The 25,278-nt window shown below is 44.3% G+C and overlaps 1 protein-coding gene across 5 annotated transcripts; it reads left to right on the plus strand.

Annotated features, from left to right (window-relative positions):
* Nucleotides 1-15: 15 nt before the first annotated feature.
* Ppil6 (peptidylprolyl isomerase like 6) lies at nucleotides 16-23,932 on the plus strand. 5 transcript variants are annotated; one of them, XM_021648669.2, is made up of 8 exons: nucleotides 16-253; nucleotides 3,180-3,275; nucleotides 5,591-5,779; nucleotides 10,228-10,290; nucleotides 10,389-10,536; nucleotides 12,495-12,551; nucleotides 17,132-17,267; nucleotides 20,874-23,932. In XM_021648669.2, the coding sequence occupies exons 1-8, from the start codon at nucleotides 119-121 to the stop codon at nucleotides 20,983-20,985; spliced, it is 936 nt and encodes a 311-aa protein (XP_021504344.1). In that variant the 5' UTR covers nucleotides 16-118; the 3' UTR covers nucleotides 20,986-23,932. The 5 variants fall into 5 exon arrangements, with proteins under 5 accessions (XP_021504344.1, XP_060229364.1, XP_060229365.1 ...); XM_060373381.1 differs by having other exon boundaries at nucleotides 10,431-10,536; XM_060373382.1 differs by lacking the exon at nucleotides 20,874-23,932 and adding an exon at nucleotides 19,092-19,240.
* The last annotated feature ends 1,346 nt before the right edge of the window (nucleotides 23,933-25,278 follow it).

The raw sequence follows: 25,278 nt of genomic DNA on the forward strand, positions 1-25,278 counted from the left end.
GAGGCCCCGCCCACGACTCCGCTCAGGCCCCGCCCCTTGCGGGCGTTTGGGGGCGGAGCCACGCGGTCGTCATGGCGACCTGCAGTGTTTGCGCTCCGCGCTGTCGGCTAACGCTGCCATGGCCACCCGGCAGCCGTGCCGGCGGAAGCCCTCGCCTTGCCGCATACGGCAGCCGCCGGAGCCGCCGCTTAAGTTGAAGGTGGTGGGGCTCTTCAAAAGCTCCAGCTTTCAGGTGTCGAAGACCATCGCTGAGGTAACTTCTTCCCCAGGACGCTGCGGGCGCCGCAGCCTCCCCGCCTCGGTCTCGCAGGCGCTGGCGGGGCTCCACGTTCTAGGCGGGCTGGGGTGTAGAGGACAGGTGCAGGGCGCGGGGATGAGTGACCGGGACAGAGCCGTGCGAGCGCTCAGAACGGTCTGGGGGAAATGGTAACTTCCGAGCACCTACGGATGGAGATGCTAGTCCACGTGAAGTTTTGATTGAAATACGGATCAACAAAATTCAAGTTTATGGAAAAATATTATCGCATCACAAGCTGATTAAAACAAAAAACTCCTTGTGGGGTTTTGGGTTTTTTTTTTTTTGTAATTTAATTATGGGAGGTTCTTTCCTTTATAATTTCTGTAGGTGTTTCTGCATTTTAACAGAATCAGATACTTCTCGGATTCTTAAGAGATGGCCCAGAAGTGCTTTGAAGAATCCAGATATGTCTTTGTAGACGTGTAGGATGATACGGAACACTTGAGGAAACAAACGAACAAATCTAGCCAGTTCCTCCTTGCTGCAGGACGCCTGCAGTCTGGAAGCAGGAGTGGGAGTGTGGTGGTGACATACGCACGGCCTAGCCCGGCCACCTACCCTTGGTGCTTGTTTTTCCAGCTGGGTAACAAGGACAGCCAAGTAGAAGTCACCTCCAGAACCCCTGCAAGATAAAAGTGCTGGTGTGTGTGTGTGTGTGTGTGTGTGTGTGTGTGTTAGAGGATAAAGGTTTCTTGATTCTGTTTGTTTCTTTATCGTTTCGAATCAGTGTTTCACGGCTAAAGTGGTATTTCAGAGACTGAGGGATTCCTTTCTTGCTTAGCTGCTTCTCTTAAGATACTATTTCCCATGGCTGTTCCACATTGCAGGGAACACATTTGTACCTTTTTTTTTCTTCCTGGGAAGTTCAAGTAGTAAATATAATGTTAGGTGTTGTGGAACACAGTCTTGGACTTAGATTGTAAAAGCAGTGTGTCCAGTTATAGTAAACCCAGGCCTGTAGTCCAGCACTCAAGAGGCCAAGACAGGAAGATGGAGAGTTGATGCCCAGCTTGGGCTACATGGTAATACCTTATCTCCACAACAGAGGAAAACAGCAGCCACGAGATATACGTGAATAGTAGTGTTCCAATCAAACTATACTGTCAATTGCTGAGTTAGACATAGCTAATTTTGATGTAACATGAAATATGACTGATCTTTTGATTGTTTTCAACCATTAAAAGATATGAAAAGTGTGCATGGCTCTCAGTTCTTTCAAAAACTATACAGGAGTTAACACCGGCTGTAAAGGCTACTAAGTCAATAAAAGTGTTTTTAATATTCTAACCATCTAATTTTTCCCTTAAGTTTTTGCCCCCTGTGGCTGTATTCAAATAGGACAACATACCAACATAAATGTAAATACCAACATACCAATGTAAATTCAGTTAGTTCTAATGTAATCTAATGTAAGGATATTTGGATATTTGATTATAATCCCAATGTGTTTGTGAGTAATCCTGATGCTTGATTCATAGACAAATTTAGATTTGTAAAAGGTAAGGATAAATACGGGAATTGTTTCGTTTGGATATACCATGCAAATGTTGCGTTATGAACAAGCGTACCAGAGCTTACTCTGAAAATGACTGATCTTGTTACTTACTATGGAAAGCTCTTCCCTTAGAAACAGTGGGCATCCTATAGGCTTGTCTGAAACAGAACACAGAGCACTGTGGGGCTGAGGAAAAGCTCTGTCCTTTGGGTTCTGTAGTCTAAAAGGCAAATGGCCAGGTGCTGTTGTCATGTTGTACATGCCACAGTATGGTATACTCTCACCCAGGCTCTGTCCCTCTGGAAACGGTCACGCCCAATAGAACATGCCAGGCCCGTGCCTTTTAGACCAGAGTGGGGCCTCAAAGCGTCATCCTTAGCAAGAGAGGTTTGGTTCCTAGCACCAGGGTCTGCCAGCTTACAACTCGATGAGGATTCCCACTCAGGTGACATTAACCACCTCCCTTCCCAGCCCAACACACACACACACATAATCCTTAAAAGCCTTTTTTAAAGTAATTTCTCTAATCCACACACATGAGAAATGTTTGGCCAAGGCACAGTCAGTATGAAAACTTATCTAGGAGCCTGAACTTATTTAATATTTGCTTCTCCTTTTCCTGAATGGCATTAAACACAACAAGGTCCTTTTGGCTTTTCTCCTTACATCAGTAAATTAAAGCAATAATATTTGTTTTTTTGTTTTTTGGGTTTTTTTGCTACAAATCAAGCACCTGTTGATCTACTGAAACTTATCGATATAATTTGGGAAGGGGGGAGTATTAAAAGAACATAACAGATTCCAAAATCACTGGTTATACACTCCTTTTATTGAGTTATGCGTTGATCGTCCACTATATACTACATAAGGTAACAATATAGGAAAACTAAGACATACCCTTGCCCTCTAGATCTTGTTCTAAAGGCAAGAGACAAACCAGTCAGGGTAGGAGTGACTTGGTGGGCCTCTGGGAATGGGCCAGGGCATCTCAGGCAGTGTGGCCTATGTGTGCTGTGTGTGCCATGAAAATCTGGGGAAATGATTTCGACTTTAAAAAGAGCACTTAGGGGCTGGTGTGCTCACAGAGGGAGTAGAGTACTTACTCTGCCAGCATGCGGACCTGGGTTCGGATTCCAGGTACCCGTGTGAAAGCCCAGCCCAGGACACCTGTAACCCTAAGCCTAGCAAGGGGAGCTCTCTGGCTAGTCAGCCTAGCTGAACCAGCTCCAAATTTAATGGAAGATCCTGTGTCAGCAAAAAAGCTGGAGAGTAGCCACGGAAGACCCCTGGTCTCCTTGTGTGCATGCACAGCTGGGGTACCCTGCCCCCCAAATACATGAGTAGATACATAAATGAGAACTTAAACCATTTTCTCTTGAAACCTAGACTCTGAAAAACAATTACCCTACCAGATTTGAAGACCCCGTGATAGTTCCTCTTCAAGAATTTGCTTGGGATGAGTATCTCCTGGAGAAAAAGAGGGTAAGGGATATGTCAACATGGGGGAATATTGGCAAGCACACATCTAGGTGAATTATTTGTACAGTTTGGGGAAAATGACAAATCCGACTATAATTATTTCTCTTAATTATGTCCTTCCCCTAAATTATTTTAATCATCCTCCCAGACATCTTTCCTAAACAGCAAGATATTTTCAGAATACTCTTTTAGGTAGCATTTGAGAGAGATGACATTAAAACTGTCAGAGATGCTAGCTACTAGCCATACTAGGTACCCTTCTTTATGTGTGGCTCACACTTCCTCTGACACCCTGGCACTCAGCTTACAGTGGCCTGGACCTTAATTTAAAAAAAAAAAAATGTATGTATGTATATGACAGAGATAATGGTGCTGTGCTGAGCTGAGACCCTCTACTGGCGGTAGCCACCCTCCCCTGGGGCAGCATGTCCTAGTTGGAGCTTTGTTCTCCATAGTTCTCCTTTAACTAGTCCAGGCCTGACCCAGGACTGGCTGAGCTTGTCTGGGGTGGTAGACAGCTTACCTCTGAGATGCCACCTGACCTCTTGGCAGTGTTACCTGGAGCCTACAGTGAGAAGGAGGCTGCCACGTGCCACATGGAGAGGTCATAGCAAACACCTACGTATGGGGCTGAAGATATGGAGAGCACCCACCATTTTGGCATAGGTCGGTAGGGAGGGAGAGTGACATTCACATCCTTCTACAACTAGGAGTAGCCAATGGCCCTGGTTTGCCAGGGAGACAGGGACTTCAGTGTCCATTTTAAGGAAGGTGGGACAGTTAACCAATCCTAGCATAAGACAGAGACAGAGGTAAAGCATTTACATCCTTCTACAGCGCTCCCCTATCTCACTGAACACGATAGCCACCGTTGCATCCGTTCCATTTCCCCCTCTCCTTACAGGCTTGGGTCTTGCACAATACAACAATAAATCTAAACGTGCCAGTGACTGCTTAGGCCTTATCAGTGAGTCACCACTGAGCATGAAAAAGGTTGTTCTCTGGAATGGAAACCTGCAAGTAGGTTTTGAGAAAGGCGCAGAAAACAAGTCGGAGGATAGTTAAGCGCCGCAGAGGAGCCGGCAGTACAGCTCGCTGGCAAGTTGAAGGCAATTTGTTGCCCAAACTAGCACTTCTCCAATTCAGTCTTGAGACCAGCAGACTTATAGGAGCAGGAGGGACAGGCAGGGGCACTTTTATGCCCTATAATTGAGAGGACATATTGCTGCTTCACGTGGTAGAGAGGAGTCTTACATACAGCTCAGCACATACACACCTGTTTGTCTGTTGACTTACCTTGGGTAGTACCTCGATAGTATCCGAATCTGCCAAACGTGCTAACTGAAGGGGACAAGGGAAGGCTTATTTGGAGTGCCGATCCTGTCTTCCAGAAGGCTAGTTATCTTAGTAATGCACAGCTTAAAGGTTCAATTCTTGCCCCTGCTCATTGCAGCTTGCGGTGACAGGCAGCGTGAACTTCAATACTCTGATGTCAGAACCAGCATTTCCCTGGAGTTCACTAGAAATGCAGATTCCTTGCCAGACCTTCCCTCCCCGCCCCCCCACCCCCGGCGGCACCAAGTCACTTGGGGTTTGCCTGGGCCATATCAGGGCAACAACCAGCTGTATCTTCTCAGGGATTGATGCTTCTCTGGCCACACTGGGGATTCAGGAAGTTGATGGCAGCATTGCATGGATGAAACACTTCCATACTTCAAGTGGAATAGGTTAAAAAGTGTTGGGGAAAGTGAGTTGTCTTCCTTGTCCCTGATTATATATAGAAACTCCCGTTTGCCCCATAGGAGGCATTTTCTAAAGGCATTTTTCTCTATCCAGAATAATCACCGCCTCAAGTCTGGGCACACACGCACACATGCACAAGCACACACACACATACACCCTCAGTCCTTTGCAATGAAAACCATGTCTGACTCAGACCGTCTTCCAAGAAAGCACACTGTAAAGTGCCCCACGTAAATAGAGACAGAAACTGCACTGAATTCACAAATTAATGTAACAAGTGCACTATGTACGTATTATCAGATTTCTTCTGTCTCTGACTGTCATTGCTTAAAGACTGCTTTTTAAGTTATTCCCTGTTCTTCATTATGTTAAGAGCCTCAACAATTTTTTTTTTTTTGGTTTTTCTTTTGTTTTGTTTTTTCGACAGCAGAATTCTGAAAGATGGTTTTTTGAAAAACGTGTTTTGAAAGATTTAATGCTGAGTTGGCCACGGGGGCTGCAGAATTAGTCTGTAGCTCTGGTTTGTGGGTTTAGCAGTTGTCTGTCTGTGTCATTATCCCCCGGTTACCCTGCAGGAGCTGAAGGGTGAAACCTGGGTGTATTCCTCTTACGTGATATGCTTCGTTAACGACCAACTCCTGGGGAACGCGTCTGACCTGAAGAAGTGGGCTCAGAAGGTGTGGGATGTGGTTGACATTCGGCCCTCTGCGCTGTATCAGGCGCTTACTCTGGATTACGCCACCAAGTTCTTACAAGACACCAAGGCAAGTTCCGTCACCCGTAGCAATGTAGCACTGATTATTGATACACCCACAAAGCATATCGCACAGGACGGGGATTAAGATGTAAGCCCCCAGCGGCCTTGTTAAGGCAAGTTGCAAAGGATTGTGGGTTCAGGGCTTGACGGGGCGACGGTGTGAAGAGATGTATGGCACACGGGCTGTGCTTCTCCTCCCCTTTCAAGGTCCCCATGCATGGACGACTGCTTCTAGAGTGTAAACACCGGTCGCGATGCACCTGCAGCCCTAGCTTCTCAGGAGATTTGGGGCAGGAAGATTGTTCGTACCCTTAATTCTATGACCGATCTGGACAATGTGGCAAGGAGCTATCTCAAGCAAAGCAGGAACTGGTGAAGCCCCCTGTTCATTTTGTGCTATAAATATTTTCAGTGAGTCTTTATTTATTATTAACAGGGAGGGCATGTGTACCACAGTCTGCTTGTGGAGTTGTTTCTCTCCTTCACTGCCATGTGGGTTCTGGAGGTTGAACTCAGGCTGTCAGGCCTGTATAGTAGTTAGGGATTTACCTGCTGAACCATCTCACTGGCCCTTTGTGCCACGTGAGCGCAGGAGCCCTCAGAGGCTAGATAGAAGAGGGTGTTAGATTCCCCCGGAGATGAAGTTGAAGGCATTTGTGAGCCTGTTGATGTGGGTGCCAAGATCTGAACTTGTGTCCTCTTGGAGAGCAGCAAGTGTGTTTAAATTCTGAGCCATCTCTGCAGCTCTGGCCCTAAAATATTTCCATTAATCTCTTCTAATGCCTAAGTGAGAGCTACTGAGCTTTGATGAAAAGTCTGAAAAGAATTAACTAAGATTAGCCACGAGCCTCTGAGTAATTTCTTTGATCTGCAGGATGAGGACATTTTAAAGCAGGAAAGAGTTGGCAACGGTTGCCAGTGGGAAAGATTGTTAGGAAGCAGGGGTTTCAGGGGAGAGAGACAAACCAGTGCAGTGTGATGTCCTAGTTAGTGTTCTGTAGTAAACACCATGACCCAGAAGCAGCTGGGGAAGGAAGAGATATATTTAGCTTATAGTCCATCTTCAAATGAAGCCAGGGCAAGAGCTCAAGATAGAAACCTAAAGGCAGGAACTGATATGGACGTCATTGAGGAATGCTGCTTACTGGCTGGCTTCTCCTCACTTGCTCAGGTGGCTTTCTTGCACAGCCCAGGCCCATTGTCCAGGATGGCGTTGCCCACCCTGAGCTTCACCTCCTCCATCAATTAGCAATTAACAAAATGTCCCACAGACATGCCCACCGCCCATTATGGTCAAGGCATTTTCTCAGCTGAGGCTCCCTCTTCCCAGGTATGTCTGGATTTGTGTCACACTGACAAAAACTCAAATCATGACAGGTTTTTGTTTTTTTTAAAGCAACTTTGAAATTTGGTTGGAGATTTCGTTTGTTGATGTAGTAACCGCTGCTCATGGTGGCCTGTGTCCACAGAATGACCCAGTGCTAGGGCCTGAGATGTGCAGAGGCAAAGACTTTGTCTTTGGAGCCTTGTTTAACCACTGCCTTAAACAGGAACTAAGCACACCCAGGGAGTGCTTGGTTGAGTAAACAATGCTTTTTTAAAATTCCAGAAAGGTATGGAGAAGAACTTATTGTTCACCATTAATTCCCAAAGCAACAGGAGTCTGGAGGGACACAGTGTTCTCCAGCAGTGACAACAAGGAGGACAGAAACAGTAGCTGATAAGGATGAGAAAATGAGACTGTCAGCCACGAGTCTTGATGCCAGTTGGCGCACAGCTACTGTGACCAACTTTAAGAAACAAGATGCATATTGCAATGGTGCTAACTCTCACAGTTCACAGGGAAGCCGGGGGAAATGGCTTTAGAAACCAGGTAGGAAACAAGGAAGGCCAAATACCAGGGAAATGGCCAGAGCCATGCCAGAGAAATGTGTGGCTGGGATGCCACCACAAGCTCACCAGCCACTAGCCCTGGGCTGGTGCTGCTACCATCATCATGGAGAGTGACCTCCCAGCATTGTTTGTGTCTTTACAATACTTCCTGAGCCGCAGGACTCCAGAGCACTTGTCTAGAAAGTCCACCTCATGCCTGTCACAGGGTAGGCAGAGGGAGAATCTGATCCCAAAATGTTCTAGCAATGCTGGTGAGATCCACTGGGATGCTGCTCAGACAGGAAGGATGGCCGACTGTTAAAGTCGATGGGAAACCCCAGCTGATCCTAAAGAAAACGGAGGCCAGATGATGATTTACTACTGTTCGTTCTGAGCCACAGAGATTTTTATCCAGAAGGAAAACAGTCCAACTGAGTTTTTCATAGACTAGGACCTAACCCTGTTTGCTTTTGGGCATAATGGTTAGGGCTGTGCCAAAGCAAACTGATAGCAGGGTAGGTGTTTGGAAAGCACTGTTAGTGACATAATGCTAGGAATAATGAAAGCATGAATTAATGGGTGGCACTGAGGAGGGAAGACATAGATTCCTGGAAAAAAAAAAAAGACTTTTTAGAGGGGGCGGATTTCTCTTGTTGAACCAAAGAAAGGATCTTGTCTATTTCCAGGTTAGAATGTCATGCTAGACAAATATGTTTGTGTGTTTGGCTCCTGCTGACTGGGATGTTACTTTGTATTAATCCATTTGTCTCTCTTCAGGAGCATTTTCAGAATTACCTTTGTTTTCTTCTTCCTTTTGGTTGTTATTTTTCAAGTATGTACTATATGTAGCCCAGCCTAGCTGCAAGCAAGAGGCCTCCCTGGCTCTTTGGAGCTGAGTTCCACCATGCACATCCAGCAATATCTGCTTCTGGTGGCCCTGTAAAGATAACTGACTGATGCACAGGGAAGTTAATTATGCCTATATAGACTTTAATTCATCTCCCCCAGTCAACTGTAATTTCCGACCTAGCCTCTTGTCCTTTCTAAGCCTGTGAGGTTTATCACATTAGGCCTCCTCTTCTACAGCATTCTCTTACGGCTTAGAACTTATAGCACAGAAGCTAATGAAGTTCAACCTATTTAATTATAATTAGCTAGGCGCAATGTAATCCTGTATTATTGCCTGAAATCGCAGCTCTCAGTAGGCTGAGACAGGAGGATTTCCATGAGTGCAAGGTTAGCTGGTCTATGGCTGTGAAATGTGATCCATACCAACCTGGCACTGTCCGAAAAATAACAGAAAAATTTGGTTATACTCAACTATGCTTGTGATATGTCTTTGCCAGACACTAGACAGCACAAATATTATTTCAGTGTCCTAACTGAAAAAGTTAAAAAGGTTAGAGTGACATAAAACAATACAATGTATTTAAAGAGCTATCATTCCCAGATTCTTGAGGAAGGCAGGGCAAGTTATGCACTGAATTAACTAAGTTGGTTTTCTGATATATGACAGTGGTGTCCAAGGGCTGAAACACCCCGTTAGGTTTATGGTGGACCCTAAGAGACATGGGGGATTAAAGCCTAGTGTTTTGGGTGCCTTTTTTGATTTGTTTTCTTTTGATTTTGAGACAACGTCTTCCTCAGTAGCTCAGGCTAGCCTGAAACTCACAATATAGCTGAAGCTGGCCTTAGACTCACAGTAGTCCTCCTGTCTCAGCTTCACAAATGTTGGTATTACAGACAGGAACCTGCCATGTTCAGCTTTAGATGCCCTTTTATAGGACTAGGCAAGACCTCAAAAACAGTCATCTCTACTGGGAGGTGAGGACTGTCGAACAGGAGAGGGCAAGGGAAGAGAACTGGAAAACACACCACTTCTCCCCTGCCCTTGCTGCCAAAACCATCCTGGGCCCCACCCAGCCAGGTGTGTTGGCTCTGGCTGGGCTTTACTGTGTCTGAAAACACAGGACACACAGGAACCAATCCACGGACACTCACTTGGATCTTCTCCCAAACCTGCTCAGCAAAGAAGAGCAGAGAAGAATCTGTTTCTTCCCCAGGGGGACTGTCCCCTGTCCCTGTCCACAGTGAGCTCTGGGCTGAATCTCTAGCTCATGTGCTTCACTACTGAAAGCTTTTCAAACCATTATGTAACAGAGGTTATAAGGACTTGGTGAAATTAATTTTAAAATCCCTTGAAGTCATTTATTTTACTGTTATCTATTGCTATTGTAGATTAGCTTGTATTTGCTCTTCTCGGTTCCTACGGCAGTTTAAGATCTTACCACTGAAAAGAATGCCTAACCTTTTTTAACATGTATTTTTATTTTATGTGCATTGGTGTTTTGCCTTCATGTATGTCTGTGTGAGGGTGTCAGATACTGGAGTTACAGACAACTATGAGCTAGCATGTGGGTGCTGGGAACTGAACCCAGGTCCTCTGGAAGAGCAGCAAGTGCTCTTAACTGCTGAGCCATCTCTCCAGGCCCTGCTTTACTTTCTTTTTTTTTTTTTTTTTAACATTTCTAAAACTTCCTTACAAAACACTGACCTGCATTTTTTCCTCCCTAATTTTAATAGCATGATTTTGTGTACTTGGACGTCTGTATTGATCTTGCTCTAATTGGAAGAATGATTTTTGAGGTAAGAAAATTTTGCTGTCTTCTTTACATAAATTTTGAGGAGTCTGTAACTGACCAAATACTGAGTAATCTTTGAAACCTTTCACCTTTATTTTGTAGCTGTTTTGTGATACGTGTCCCAAAACATGTAAAAATTTTCAGGTCTTATGCACAGGAACGGCAGGGTTTTCTGAAAGGGGCGTAAAGCTTCATTACAAAGATTCCATTTTTCATCGAGTTGTCCAGAATGGTTGGATACAAGGAGGAGGTAAGCTGAAAACTTTAAAGATGTAAATATGACATCCAAGCAGAATGTCCAGACTTTTATTCTTTTTCCTTTATAAAATTCATAGAATTAGGGCTGGCCTCCAATCTGCCTCTGTCTCCTAAAATCTGGGGTTAAAGGTATGCGCTACCACACCTGCCTTTGGATATTCTTTGGGTGTTGGGGAGGGCCATATGTGTATGCAGATGAGCTTGTTTTGTCTTTTGCATCAATAATGAATAGTGTAACTTAGATGGTCCATGTCCTTCTTCAAATAAATTTTCTCTGTGTGCTTACTGTTGTATCAGGTTTTATTTTTTTTAACCACGTGTGTAGCTAGCTTGCTTACACATGGATGCAATAGCTCGGCCCTCCGGCCAGTATTTATTAGATACTGTATAGAGAGGGGGTAGATCAGCGAGATGAAGGAAGTAGAGGGGAGGCTGGGACACAGAGACATACCTGCTTACCTCTCAGATGTGGGTGGAAAATAGGTGCCTTTATAATGGGATCATTGCCTAAGCCAAAATATGCAGCTCCTACAAACACCAAAAGCAAATAAACAGAAAACCCTCTCATTATAGCAAAAGGAATTTTGTTTCCAAAACATTGTTTAAATAAGTAAGTTATCATTATGAATAACTATGTTTTTTACAATGCCGGCTGTCAAATTCAGGGTCTCATATATGCTGGCCTAGTGCCCTCCCTCTGAGCTACACTCCCAGCCAAAGATAACTAAAGGAATGAAAATCTGAATGTAACTTTTTAAAAAGCCTCTACTTGTGTGTGTATATATGTATGGGGGTAGTTGGGGTGCCTGCAGGCTTGTATGTACATGGATAGAGGTCAGAGGTCAACCTTGGGTACCATTCCTCAAGAAATGTTCACCTTGTTTCTCGAGCTGGGGTGTCTCACTGGGATTGGAGCTTGCCAGTTAAGCCAGGGTGACTGGGCAGTGAGATCCAGGAATCCACAGGCTCACCCGTGTGTGCCAACCTGCCGCCTGTTCTGGGTGGACGCTGGGAATAAACTCATGTCTTCATGGTTGCACAGAAAACACTTTACCCTGTGCGCTACCTTCCCAGCACCTAGAGCATCCATGCTCATCCACGTCCAAAAAGAACTCTGAGGCTGGAGAGATGGCTCAATGGTTAAGAGCCCTTGTTGTTCTTGCAGAGGACCTGGGCTTGATTCCCAACATCCAGATAGCCCCTCACAACTGTCCATAACTCCAGTTCTAGAATGTACATACTACACAGACATACAAGTGAGAAAAACACTCACACATAGAAAATAAATATCTGCTGGGCATGCTGGTACATGTCTTTAATCCCAGCACTCAGGAAGCAGAGGCAGGCATATTTCTGGGAGTTCAAGGCCAGTCTAATGTACAACATGAGTTAGGACTACACAGAAAAACCCTGTTTCGAAAGAACTTTTCCCATTTTGTTTGCTTAGTGAAATATGGAATAACCTATGAAGTGAAAGGATTTGTGTGAGCATCTTCTTTAAATTGGCCATAATGATAATTAACTATTTGTCAAGGATTTTATGTTATAATTTAAGTTCCTTCATAGAGTTATGGCAACAAAATGATTATATAAACAAAAATTATTTCAAGTTAAAGTGATCATAGTAGTATTTTCTCTTTCTTTTAAAGATTTATTTATTATGTATACAATGTTCTGTCTGCGTGTATACCTGCACGCCAGCAGGGGGAAAAACAGTTATCATTATAGATGGTTGTGAGCCACCATGTGGTTGCTGGGAATTGAACTCAGGACCTTTGGAAGAGCAGCTAGTGCTCTTAACCTCTGAGCCATCTCTCAGCCCCCATACTAGTATTTTCAATTGGGCAACTTACTCTAGACTTGATCTAAGATGTAAGCAGAATCAAAATTTAAGGTATCTTCTTCCCTTTGTCATCGCTGTGTTCTAATCTGATTGTTGTCATTTCTCAGATATAGTAGAAGGAAGAGGAGATGACGGAGAGTCTATTTACGGACCAACATTTGAAGGTATGTATCTTTCAAGTTTGTCAGTCATGTAGTAGCTGATAATTCAAATTGAAAAGGATTCCAATATGACATTTTGTGATAGTATTTAGTAAAAATGAGAGTTTAAAATGGTGCTACCCTTCAAGTTGCAGATATTTTAAAAGTGGAGCTTTGTCCTTACTTTATTAAAGATTGGGTGACATTCTGAAACAAAACAAAAACCTGGCGTTGGAGATGGAGTTCCATTGTAGTATGCTTACCTGTCCAGCATGCAAGAAACCCTGAGCTTGACTTCCTAGACCCTCAGTTTCAGGTGGCGGGTCATACTGTGATCCCAGTACTGAGGAAGGAGACGGTTGATCTAGAGTTCAAGGTCATCCTCAGATATGTAGAGTTTGAAGCCAACCTGGACTAGACCATCTCAACCAGCCAACCTCTTGGTCTAGTCCACAGAAGCTTTGTATATACATTCATTGCCTATTTCTTCAGGATAAATCCCAATGTACTAGTTAGCTCCCTCTTATTCTACCAGATAGCAGGGATGCTATTAAAGATTACTAGAGTCCAGGCAAAATGCCAACAGGGCCAATTTAAAGAGGCTGTCTCTGACCAAAGATGTATTCATTTGACCTCCATAAAAATAGTAATTGCAATAGGTTGGAAGCCAACAAATATTTTAAACCAACAAGTTCATAATGATACTGTATTATAAGACAGTCTAACTGGGTCCGTTTGAAGGAATGATAGAAAAAGAATTCATTATGAGATGCTCAGTGTTTGAGACTGCATACTGCTGTTAGCAAGGATCTGTGTTTGCTTCCCAGCACCCGGCTCACAGCCACCTGCAACTCCAGCTCCAAGGGATCCAATGTTCTCTGCTGGACTGCATGGGTACTTATACACACACACACACACGCACACACACACACACACACACACACACACACACACATACGTACTTATATAAATAAAAATAAATCTTTTTTGAAAAATCCTGTTATCTCGAAAACTGATGTAATTACATATCTATTTGGCCTTCTCTGTGTGAGATATATCAATCTTTAGGTGAAGAGAAATATCTACTGTGGGCATGGTGGTGCACACCTTTGATCCCTGAATTTGGGAGGCAGAAGCAGGCAGATCTCTGTGAGATGGAGGTAGGCTAGGTCTACATACTGAGCTTTCACACAGCCAGTGCTACATAGTGAGATCCTGTCTCAAAAATTACATCAAGATAGATAGACGGACGGACGAATGGATGGATGGATGGATGGGAGAAAAATATTTTATAAAAGTATTCCAGAAGATGGCTCAGTGGGTAAGAGCACCTGCTGCCTAAGCCTGAAGACCTGAGTTTGAAGTCTAGCATCCATGGAAAAAGCTGGGCGTGATTGTGTATGTCTGTATCATGCCTGTGTGGGGGATGGGTGGAGAGTGCTGAGGCTTATGGTCACCAGCCTAGCTCCATGTTCAACATGAGACTCTGTCTCAAAGATACAAAATGAAGAATGGTGGAGCAGGACACCCTACTTCTCCCTCTGTCCTTGTCTTAGTCACTGTTTTATTGCTGTGAAAAGACACCTTGACCAAGCAACTCTTCTAGAACAAAGTATTTCATTGGGGGCTTTCTTACAGTTTCAGAGGGTTGGTCCATTATCATCAGGGTGGGAGCACAGGGGCAGGAGGACATGGTGCTGGAGAAGGAGCTGAGAGCTACATCTGGTCTGCACGTAGTAGGCAGAGAGAAACCCTGAGCCTAGCATGGGCTTTTGAAACCCCAAGCCCCATGCCCAGCACCACACCTACTCCTACAAGGCCACACCACCTCAGCTTTCCAAACGCTCTATGAACTGATGACTAAGCATCTGAATATATGAGCCTGTGGGGGCCATTCTCATTCAAACCCTCCCAGGCCTTTGCAACCATGTGCACAGCTTTGGGCACCTGCACATGTCACCTACATGTGTGTATACACCATACACACACACACACACACACACAATTAATAAATGAGAAGGAAATAATACAGTAGAACAGCAGCTACTCGCCTGGCCGCAGCAAAACATGGGTGCGGGCCTTAGTTGCATCAGTCCCTCTGAACATCACAGTGAAAATTCTGTGCCTCTGTTGAAGGGATGCACTGCCAAGGGGTAGGCAAGCCTCTGCACCGAGCTGCAGTCAGCCCCATCACAATGTGAGGTCGCCCAAAGAAATCTCCTTATCGGGGCTGGCAAGATGGCTTGGCAGCCATAGTGTTCACCGTGCAGGCCTGACTACCCGTGTTCAGTCCCTAGAATCTACGCTAGGAGAGAACCAACTCCAAAATGTTGTCCTCCGACCTTCACATGCATGTGTGGCACTCTCTCTCTCTCTCTCTCTCTCTCTCTCACACACACACACACACACACACACACACACACACACACACATTTGTTTTTCATCCTTTTACAAAAAGTACCAAGGGAAGCCAGATGGTGTGGTGCCGTGAGCACTTGATGCCTTTACAGACAACATGGGTTTGCATCCAGGCACTCCGTTTGGACAGTTCACAACTGCCTTCCAGTTCAGGGGATCTGATGCCCTCTTCTGGCCTTTGTGGACATCAGGCATGCCCAGGCACATCAATACACATAAAATAAAAATAAATGGGTCTTTATAAAAAGCAAAACAGACCTCTGCGTCATGCAGCACTATTCACTAAAAATCACATGGTTTATGGCAAAGCAAGGTTGTCTTTAAAGTTCACCGGTGGCGCATTAAAACCCAAGAAAGACATTGGTGGCTCAGTGGATAACCACTTGCTTGGAGGGCCAGATCCCTAGCAACCCACATCGAAGCTGGCCTATCTTGGTTGTCTTTTCCTGATTTTAACTCTTAGGAGGCAGGGACAAGGCATGGGCAAGCTGGACAGCTAGATTTACCAAATCAGTGAGCTCTGGGTTCAGTAAGAGCTACCCTACCTGCAAATGATGAAGAAGACGTGTGCTATCAGACACGTGGCATAGTTTTACATAACTACAGAACTGCTATAATACTAGCAATACTAACTGAAAAATACTAGAGGTGGGTCCATGAAGATTTCCGTAGGTCAGGCATACCTTGAAATTGCAATTCTTTCCTTAGCTTGGGGCCCAGCTATCTAGGTAACTATGCATTAACTAATTATGCTGGCACTGAACCCGTGCCTTCTACATGCTAGGTAAGTGTCTGACCTCTGAGCTAAATCCCCAAGCCAGAGCTTTATAGTCAGTACTTTTTCTGACCTTGTCATCCACCGCTTGTTTCTCTCCATTTGAACTTGGAGGCTCTGTTATTTACATTTCTGTGACAAAATATGCAACAAAAGCAGTTTGGAGAAGGGAGGGTTTGCTTTGGCTCAGAGTTTGAAGGTCCAGCCCATCATGGCAGGAAAAGCATGACAGCAAGAGAGCACACCGTATCCAGTCAGGAAGCAGAGAGAGATTGATGCTGATTCCTTTTCTCAGACTGGGTCCCCAGCCATTGGATGGTGCCTCCATATTCGGAGAGACTGTTCCCTGTTCAATCAAACCTTTCTGGAAACCTCTCCTGGACACTCCTTGAGCTGTATTTCAAGGTGATTCAAAGTCCTGTCAAGTTGGCCACGAAGATTATTTGTCGCAGAAAGAAATCTGGGGTGGTGCTTCTGAAAATGTGGCCTCGTCCGTCTACCAGTTCCGTGTTCTGCCACATGTAACCTTCCACATTTGAACCTACGTGCCCCCAAACTGTCCTTTAGCTCAGAAGTCAACCCACAGGAGGCTGGAGATTAAAATGCATTTGAGGAGCTGGAGAGCTGGCTTAGAGGTTAAGAGCACTGGCTGCTCTTCCAGAGGTCCTGAGTTCAATTCCCAGCAACCACATGGTGGCTCACAACCATCTATAATGAGATCTCGTGCCCTCTGCTGGCATGCAGGTATACACGCAGACAGAACATTGTATACATATAAATAAATAAATATATATTTTTTAAAAAAATAAAATGTATTTGAATATGAGTGAAAATAAGTACCTATTACCGCCTTCATCTTCAACAGTTAAGAACACACCTGAGCGGGTTAATGTGGCAGGCGTCTTGGGACTAGAGTCACGGGACAAGGGTCCTGCTCTCACACAAAGATAGGAAGGAAGCCCCCTGTAAACTGTAGAGACCAGGGACTACTCTCAAGCATATGAGGACTGTGATGGGGCTCAGTGTAAGATTGCTGCAGGGGAGGGCCAGACCCGCCAAGGACTTGAGAAAGGTGTTTCTAAGGCTCGCGCTGGTTGTCAGAAAAAGCTCTACTGCCAACCAGCGGGAGGGCGTCTGTCGCCCCCTGCTGTATAAGCAGCGGATTCACTGAGGACACCAGAGTTTAGCTACGGTCAAGACAAAGGAGCTAAGTGCTCAAGAAGTTCCAATAAGCTTTAAACAGTTTCTTTAAATATTTGAAAGTAATTAAAGCTAATAGGAATGTTTACAGTTTGCAGTATAGTGCTAAGTGGGAGGAAGCCTGTTACCAAAGCTCCCTTTGTTCCTTACATGTTATAAATTGTTGGAAACAATACAGATACTTCAGTGACTACTGATTATCCTCTCCTAGATGAAAACTTTGCAGTTCCTCATAATAAAAGGGGAGTTCTTGGAATGGTCAATAAAGGTCGTCATACCAATGCGTCACAATTCTACATCACGCTGCAAGCAACTCCCTATATGGATAAAAAATTTGTGGCATTTGGGTACGTACATTATAGGTTTTTCTGCATAATATTCACACATATCAAATGCTGCTAAAAATATTTGCATGATTATTGTACATAGTCTATGCTTAGCCAAAGATAGAGATCAAAGCAAAAACAATACAGACACATTTAACAATAAGGAGTCATAACAAACTTGTTATCAATAAAATACAGAAATTGGGTAAAGGTGCTTGCTGCACAATCCTGACAATATGAGTTCAATTCCTGGGACGCATACAAAGGTGGAAGAAGACCCAGTTCCATAAAAATTGTCCTCTAATTTCAACACATACGCCATGCTCTGCACACCACACACATCGATACACATACATGCACACAGATAATTTTTTTATATCTAGATTAATTAAACGCAGCTATGGTAGTGTTCTGTCTGCTCATATATCTGTCTTTCTGTACCTCCCTATCCATTTACCCATCATCTTCAGCCTCCAAAAGATTAACAATTCTTACTACTAATTGTACTGTAGTGCTTAATCATGTAGAATATATTGGCATGTAGAAGTGAGAAGTTGATACCATCTCACTGTCTGGGATCGTCTATGGATTCAACAATAATGGTCAGAACATTAGTAAGAAGCTAACTGGCCTATGGACCACAGTGGATAATGGATGTACTTTTCATCACTCCTGTGTTCTGGTCCCTACTTAGTTACTGATGAGTCCATGGGGAAACAAGCAGACTGTCTGCCTGGGGTCATGCAGCAGAACGTCTACTAGGTCGTTTTCGCCCCTCCAGACTGTCATTTATTCCAACCACAATAATTCCTTTAGTTTAATGCTTTCTTTGATATTTCCGGGTTGGGGAGAGTGGGAAATTAATTTTCTTTCAAAAGATAGCTTTAAAAAAAAGATAGCTTTAATTAGATGACTTTTCATTCATAGGTTCAGAATTGAATTCTCTCACCAATAAAATATATTAATTAATAAAATACCAATAAAATATTAATTAATAAAATACCAATAAAAAGTATTAATGATTTTTGAAATGTTTTTGCTTGTGAGAAAGCATTCTGTGTGTCTCTCTTTTGGGGGGAGGGAGAAGTGCCACAGGGCCTCACTATGTAGCCCTGGCTGTCCTAGAACGAATTCTGCAGATCAGGCTGGCTTCAAACTCAAAGATCCTCCTGCCTCTGCCTCCCCAGTACATGGATAAAAGGCTTGTGCTGAAATGCATTCTTGAATTAATCTTAGATACAAATAACTTTACCTTATCTCGGATCATTTAAATATTCTCTGTCATCTTGCTGACACCCCTTCTACCTCATCAAAAGCACCTTTCTCACACACAAGGGCGACTCTGTAAAGCTGCAGTTCATCCATGACCTCTGCCTCCTGCAGACACACACTGTGTACAGCCCAGTGCAGCAGACCACACCTCCCCTTTCCTGCCCTACAACCCTTTTCAGCCACCATTTTTGCTATTCTCTTGATTTATTTGATCAGAATTTTATTGGGCACCTGCCATCTGCCATTACTGATGTTTTGAGTGGGGAGAGGGTGGCAAGACAAAGGCCTGCTGCTCTTCAGAGACATTAGAGCACACCAAGAAAGGCAGATAAAGACAAAACCTGCAGAACCCCCACCAAAACGAAAACAAACAAACAAACAAAAAGCAGAGACTGCAAGTGGTCTGTTGGGAAGGCTTGAACTAGAATTAATACGATTCCCCCCCCCCCCCCGCCTCCCTTCTCCACCCCCAGTTCCTTGAGAGAAAGCAAGCTGGTCTTTATGGATGTCTGGTCCTGTTTGCAAGGCTGTTCTTGGGGAAATCTCATGTTGTCATTGCCGCTCTGGCCTCAGGGAGGCAGGGCATCCCTTTTTTTGCTTCAGCTCGAGCTGAACTTATCCCTGAAGTCTCCAAATGACAGTTTGAATCAGGTTGAAGTATCTAAACAGGACCGTGCAGAACATTTAAAGGGAGCTGGAGAAAGGTAATAACAAAATAAACAACTAATCCTTTTGGGGGTACACTGCTTCTCTGGGCTCTCCTGGCATTTCAGCTTCTGGTTAGCAAGACCTGAAAGTTTCCTGTCTATCTGAGGCAATGATTCTGAGATTTGACACTAAAGACATGAGCAACGCAAGAAAAAATATTTAGGTAAATTGAGACTTCAATAAAACTGAAAACATGTGCATCAAAGAGCATCATCAAGAAAGCAAAAAGATGGGCTGGAGAGATGGCTTAGCGGTTAAGAGCACTGACTGTTCTTTGGAGGACCCAGGTTCAAGTCCCAGCATGCACATGGCAGCTCACAACTGTAACTCCAAGGTCTGATCCTCTCACATAGACATACATGCAGGCAAAACACCAATGCACCAATGCACCAATGCAATGAAGGTAAATAAAATAAAAGAAAGTAAAAAGACAACCTACACTAACAGCATGAGTATATATTAAAACAAACAAACAAAACCACCTAATCAGGAGTGGGGATAGAGCCTAGGTGGTAGAGTGCTTGCCTTGTATGCCTGAGGCCCTACTGTCTACAGCTCCTCAGCACAAACCTGAAAAAGATCTAGGCAGATTCGACCTATGCACCTTACTTTTTGAGACGCCGTACTCATGGAACCTGGAGCTCATCAGTGGGGCTTAGGGCTAAAGAACTTCAAGGATTCTTGGGCCTGTCTCTCATCACCAGCCCAGCTCTGGGCTTGCTCCACTGTATCTGGTTTTAATGTGAGCGTTAGGGTTCCTGACCTGGCTTCTTGTGACTGCACATGCTTCACCGAGTAAGCCATCTCTGCAGCTTTCGTGTTGCTGCCTTCTTCCTGAAAACAACAAACATGTAGCATTGCTTCTCTGGAGTTCTAGCACCTGGCCAGTGAAGGTCCGAGAAGACCCAGACTAGGATGGACTGAAGTCCTTATTCACGTACTCAGTGGGGAGTGGTTGGGTACCTCACAGGTGCCTCTGCCCTCGAGGGAGAACCAGAAGTTAACAAAAATAAACGAACAAATCAAAGGTTTCAGGGCCAGTGAGGTGGGTAAAGGCATTTGTCACAGGAAGCCTGCTGACCTGATTCCTGGAACCCGTGGTCGGAGGAGAGGACCTACTCCTGAAGTTGTCTGCTCACCTGCATACATGCATACCTGCACACACACACACACAAAGATGGAGACAGAGAGACTGAGAGAATGTTAAATGTGAATTTAAAGAAAAATATTTTACCCCCGTAAACACCTCAGATGGTGAGGTAGAGACAAGAGGAGACCTGGTTTTCATCAGAAGCTAGTGCAGAATCACCGGCATGTTTAGAACGAGGAGGTGACATCAGGTTCGTATTTCTGATGGTTCCCTCCTGACTGCAGCGAGGTGGGGAGGTTGCCAGGAGGATGGAAAGGCGCCCAGAGCAAATGCAGAGAAGCTGGCTAAAAGCGGCAGCAGCAGGCAGGACCCCTGCCGGAAAAGTGCTGCTGGGCATATGGGCAGCGAAGTGGGCACACCTAGAGCCACTTCAGACATTTATCATCGCCGTTAATGTAACGGCGGCCTTAGCAGTGGTTGGGTGGCACTTGCACGTGTGAATGTGAGCTAAATGTGGAAATCGGTGACTGATCATGTTTTTATTCCTTCCTACACAGGCAACTAATTGAAGGAACCGACGTTCTTAAACAACTAGAATTAGTCCCAACAGAGAACGAAAGACCAATGCTTCTTTGCAGTATTAGAGACAGTGGAACTCTTTATGCCTAATTTTCATAGCAATCACATCTGGGATGGTTTATTGCTGTGCATTTAAGAAGCTTCAATATTTAATTAAATGGTGCTGGATAACATTTGATTTGAAGGCTGTGACAGGGGCATTAGGTTGGTTCATCTAACAATTAATCATTACCCGTTTCCTCTCCTGCCTCCACCATAGAGACTACAACAAATGAACAAACACACAAACAAACAAACAAACAAAACCCTCAATTTCTCAGGCTCCTTTACCACTGGAAAGGCCATCTGAGAGCACTCTGGCTAGTGGGTGAGTGGAGTGCCATGGTCTTGCCCCCACCCCTACATCATGTCTTGAATACAGATAGGCCGGAAGCCAAGAAAAGTGCTGGGCTGTCAGTCCCAGCCTCGCCACCTCCTGCTTCTGGACTGTGTACTGCACAAGGCAAAGAGACCTCTCTGCTCTATTCCTGGTGCTTGTTATTTGTGGCCCCGAACATTATTAACCTAGCAATATACCTACTAATTTTTGAGTCAGAGCATCTGTAAATGAATTGTTTGTAACTACATTCCTATCATGATAAACTTGTTAAATCACTGATGTAATAGAAAAAAAACCAATTTCATGCGAAGTTACATTGCTTATATATAACATACAGCAAGAATACATGTGTTTGGATGTTGGAAAGATAATCCATGTCTCTGAGACAAATGAAAATTGAGCATGGATTGATCCTGTGGTGGCTGATCCCAGTGGCTTTTCCTGAGCTCTGTTTTATCTGCTGCTCCGTCTGAAGGTCCCTAAGGCTACATCATTTGTAGGGAAGGCATTTTAAATACAGACCAGCAGGCTCTGTCACACCTCCTGAGTCACAGTCTCTAGAAGAGAGAAGCTCAAGATGGAGACAGGGATCTGTATTTCTTTAGTTCTTCTTTACTTGGACAGCTGAGCACCAGTCATCTGAGAATCACAAGACCACAGAGTGGCTGATTTCAGCACCCCTAGTGCTGTCCCCATAGCTCCTGACCCTTATTGGGGACTGCCCAATTCCTACTGCCACCTCTACCCTTTCGCCTCTGTCCCACCTTTCTGATTTTTCTAACCCTGCTCTAAAGGAGGCTTGTCTTCCAAGGATGACCCCCCCCCAAAAAAAAACCAGTTCTGAAAGAGGGGCCATTCATTGATTTGGGGCTTGCCAAAAGTAGGCATATATTTATTTTGAGGTGACTACAAATTCGCAGGAAGTTGCAAAAATAGGACAGAGCAGTCTTGTGTCCACTTCACCCAGTGTCCCCGGTGCCTCCACCCTCTGTAACTATGGTGCCATATCAAAACAGGCAGCTCACAATGCTGCAAGTGTGCGGTGCCATTTTATCATCACGTGAAGCTTTGCGTCACGAGTAAGGAAGATCCACGACCCCACGAGACCAACCTCAGCCTACCCCTTACTCGTATCCGCCCTTTTCTATTGCTGCATTATAGCCCACCAGCACGTAGCCCTAACGTGGATGAGGAGAATGCACATTACACATTCCAAGCTGTGAACATGTCCTCTGGAGCCAGGCTGCCTGGGTTGGAAACCCACCTCTGTCCTTCTTTGCTGGCATCAGTTTAGACAAGAACTTTTCTGGGCCCTTGTTTCCTCATGTGAAAAAGAGGTGGTGGTGTCCTGAGTGTGGCTGTCCAAGGTCAGTAACTAGTAATTTATGTAAAGAACCTAAAAAGAGGCGTGGTATGCTGTAAGTGCTCAATGGATGGGTGCTCAGTTTGATCTTCAATAAATTATGTGTACCCTGTAGGAGCTGGCCTCTGAATGTGTACTCCGTAAATGCTCTCCAAGACTCAACAGCCACTGCAGAGAGTCCTTTTTCTTGACAGAGCACAGGGAGAGCGGAGAACACAAACTTCTCTTTATTTACTTGGAAATCCCAAAACAGAACCTCACCGTGTAGCCTAGTCTGGCCTTGAACTCACAATCAATCATCCTGCCTCCACCTTCCAAGAACTAGGTTGTAGGTATCACTGCCGGATCTGATTCACCGAACCCTGGCTTTTCTGTGAATCCTCCAGACTTCCTCTCTGAGACCTGAGCCATTCCCAGGTCACACTGGTGTTATCACAGAAGACGGGTCGGTACATCAGTAAGACAAATCAAATAGAAGCCCCTGTGCTTTTCCCAGGGTCCTGGTTAAAGCACATGACCAGAACTGGTGATGTAACAGAGAGCAGGTTTTACTAGTGGAAAACTATCCATGGCATTAGACACTTTGTCTGAGATTGTGAAAGAACTGGGATATTCGCTCGTTAAAAGAGACTTATCTAGGAGTGGGTGGAGCGGCTCACACCTGTAATTCCCTCACCAGGAAAGTGGAGGCAGAAGATCAGTCTACATAGGGTGTATAGTTTTCAAGTCCAGCCTGGGTTACTCAGCAAGTTCAGACTAGCCTGGGATACATGAAATCATGTCAAAAAAAAAATTGTATTTCCTTTAACATCAATATAAAGGTATAATTCTACCAATCTTCAGAAATGCCAAGTCATTATCACTTTATTCACTTGTGCTCTACTTCTGGGCATCAGAAACTTTAATTTCAAATCTCGCTGTGTGGTGGTTCTTAGGACCACCATTTAAAAGTATACACATTGATACCTCTACTCCGGAGGTAGAGGCCAGTTCAAGATCATCCTTTATACATAGTAGTTTGAGACCACACTAGACTACCTGAGACCCTGTCTCAAAATAAAATAAAATTTAAAAATCAAGTATAAATGGAAAAATGGCATTGGCCCCACTATAAACAGTTACTGATTGCTTGGTAATGAATAAACGACCCAGCAATACCAAGATCCCAGGTTCTTGACTTTTACATCTTAGGAGTATTTTAAGTTAAACACGCTTGTTTTACAGTCATCTTCCCTACAGTAATGATAATGGTCAAATTATTTGACCTTTGCTGACCTCATCTGTACCGACAATAGAAATAAAAAGGTCACTGTCTATCTGCTGGCTTTAAGACTTCCATGATTCTCTGAGTAAACCTACAAAACCAACAGCAGCACAGTGCTTTACTGGGGGGCGGGCTCTACTTTTATTAGTAAAATAGGACACATCTATCTCAGTGTTTTGAGTCCTGAGAAGCAAGTGAAGACATTTCTGCTGATGCCCGGCACAGCAGATACCCCATAAAAACTCGGTAATGTCTCTCCGCAAAACCAGTTCAGTGACAGTGTGTCATCATTTCAAGAGGCATTAAGACTTTGTCATACTGTGTTGCCTGTTTTCACTGATCACCATATCAACTTTTCAGTTGGCCAAATGAACGAATTCAAAAGCATCTCCCTAACAGTTTATTTCTGCCACGATGACTGGTATTCTCTCCTTTAAAGACCATATTGCTATTCCTTCCATTCCCAAAATGGAATTGCCACCTTTTACAACAGGCAAATCTTAAGTCCCTGTCAGACTTTGTACATCACACAAATATAGTAGACTCAACTAAATTACAAAGCTGGAAATTAGGGTTTTGTAACTGTGCTAAATCACAGCTTCTCGTACTTTTGCATGTAACAGAATGCTGTCTGGCTGTGTTCTAGCTGAAAATAGTTTTCCAGGATGGGACCAGAAGCAGCACTGGGAATGCCTCTGTGCACAGGGAGCCATAGCTCATGCAGAATACCAGTAAGCTCCCCAGGATGTCACCTTAACACAGAGACGAAGAACAAGTCAAGAAAACAGTTTCCATTTCTTAGAGATGATGCAAAGAGAGTTAGCAAACCCAGAAGTAAGCAGAAGAGAAACACAAATCTCAAAGCTGGATGTGTGGTCCATCCCTGAAATCCTAGCCCTTAGGAGGATGAGGCGGGAGGGTACGTTTAAGACCACCCTGGGATATATAAATTCAAGACGAGCCTGGGCTACATAGGAAAAAGTAAAAAAAACATACAAGATAGATTCTGGGCTAACGAGAACCTGGCCAGGCTCCATAGTTTTTACACTGCCAGCTTTGTCTTGCTTGTATCACAATCTTACATTTGTAAAAAATCGGAAGATGTCTTGCTATAGTTTTGTAGGTGGGTTCCCCTTCAAACTGGCAATTCAGGACAGATGAGTTAGCTCTGCATATTACATATGTCCATTCAAAGCCTTAGTCTGCATGCGTCCATGGCTTCTGGGGATCTTGTGAAAGATCAACTTCTGAGTCAGAGTGTGAGGTGCGTCTTGGGATTTTACATTCATGGACCACTCTCATAAAGCAAGAGTAAGATGGGAGGTCTCTATCAGAAATATTACCCGGGGGCAAGACAGTTGCCCGCGCTCAGGATGT

Source organism: Meriones unguiculatus, chromosome 20, assembly GCF_030254825.1.
Source record: "Meriones unguiculatus strain TT.TT164.6M chromosome 20, Bangor_MerUng_6.1, whole genome shotgun sequence".
Taxonomy (NCBI): Eukaryota; Metazoa; Chordata; class Mammalia; order Rodentia; family Muridae; genus Meriones; species Meriones unguiculatus.

Excerpts from the sequence above, each read along its gene's own strand:
- Ppil6 (XM_021648669.2), top strand. The coding sequence starts at position 119 with ATGGCCACCCGGCAGCCGTGCCGGCGGAAGCCCTCGCCTTGCCGCATA. Across the intron at positions 254-3,179 it reads TGTCGAAGACCATCGCTGAG|ACTCTGAAAAACAATTACCC; the intron begins GTAACTTCTTCC and ends CTTGAAACCTAG. Across the intron at positions 12,552-17,131 it reads TTACGGACCAACATTTGAAG|ATGAAAACTTTGCAGTTCCT; the intron begins GTATGTATCTTT and ends ATCCTCTCCTAG.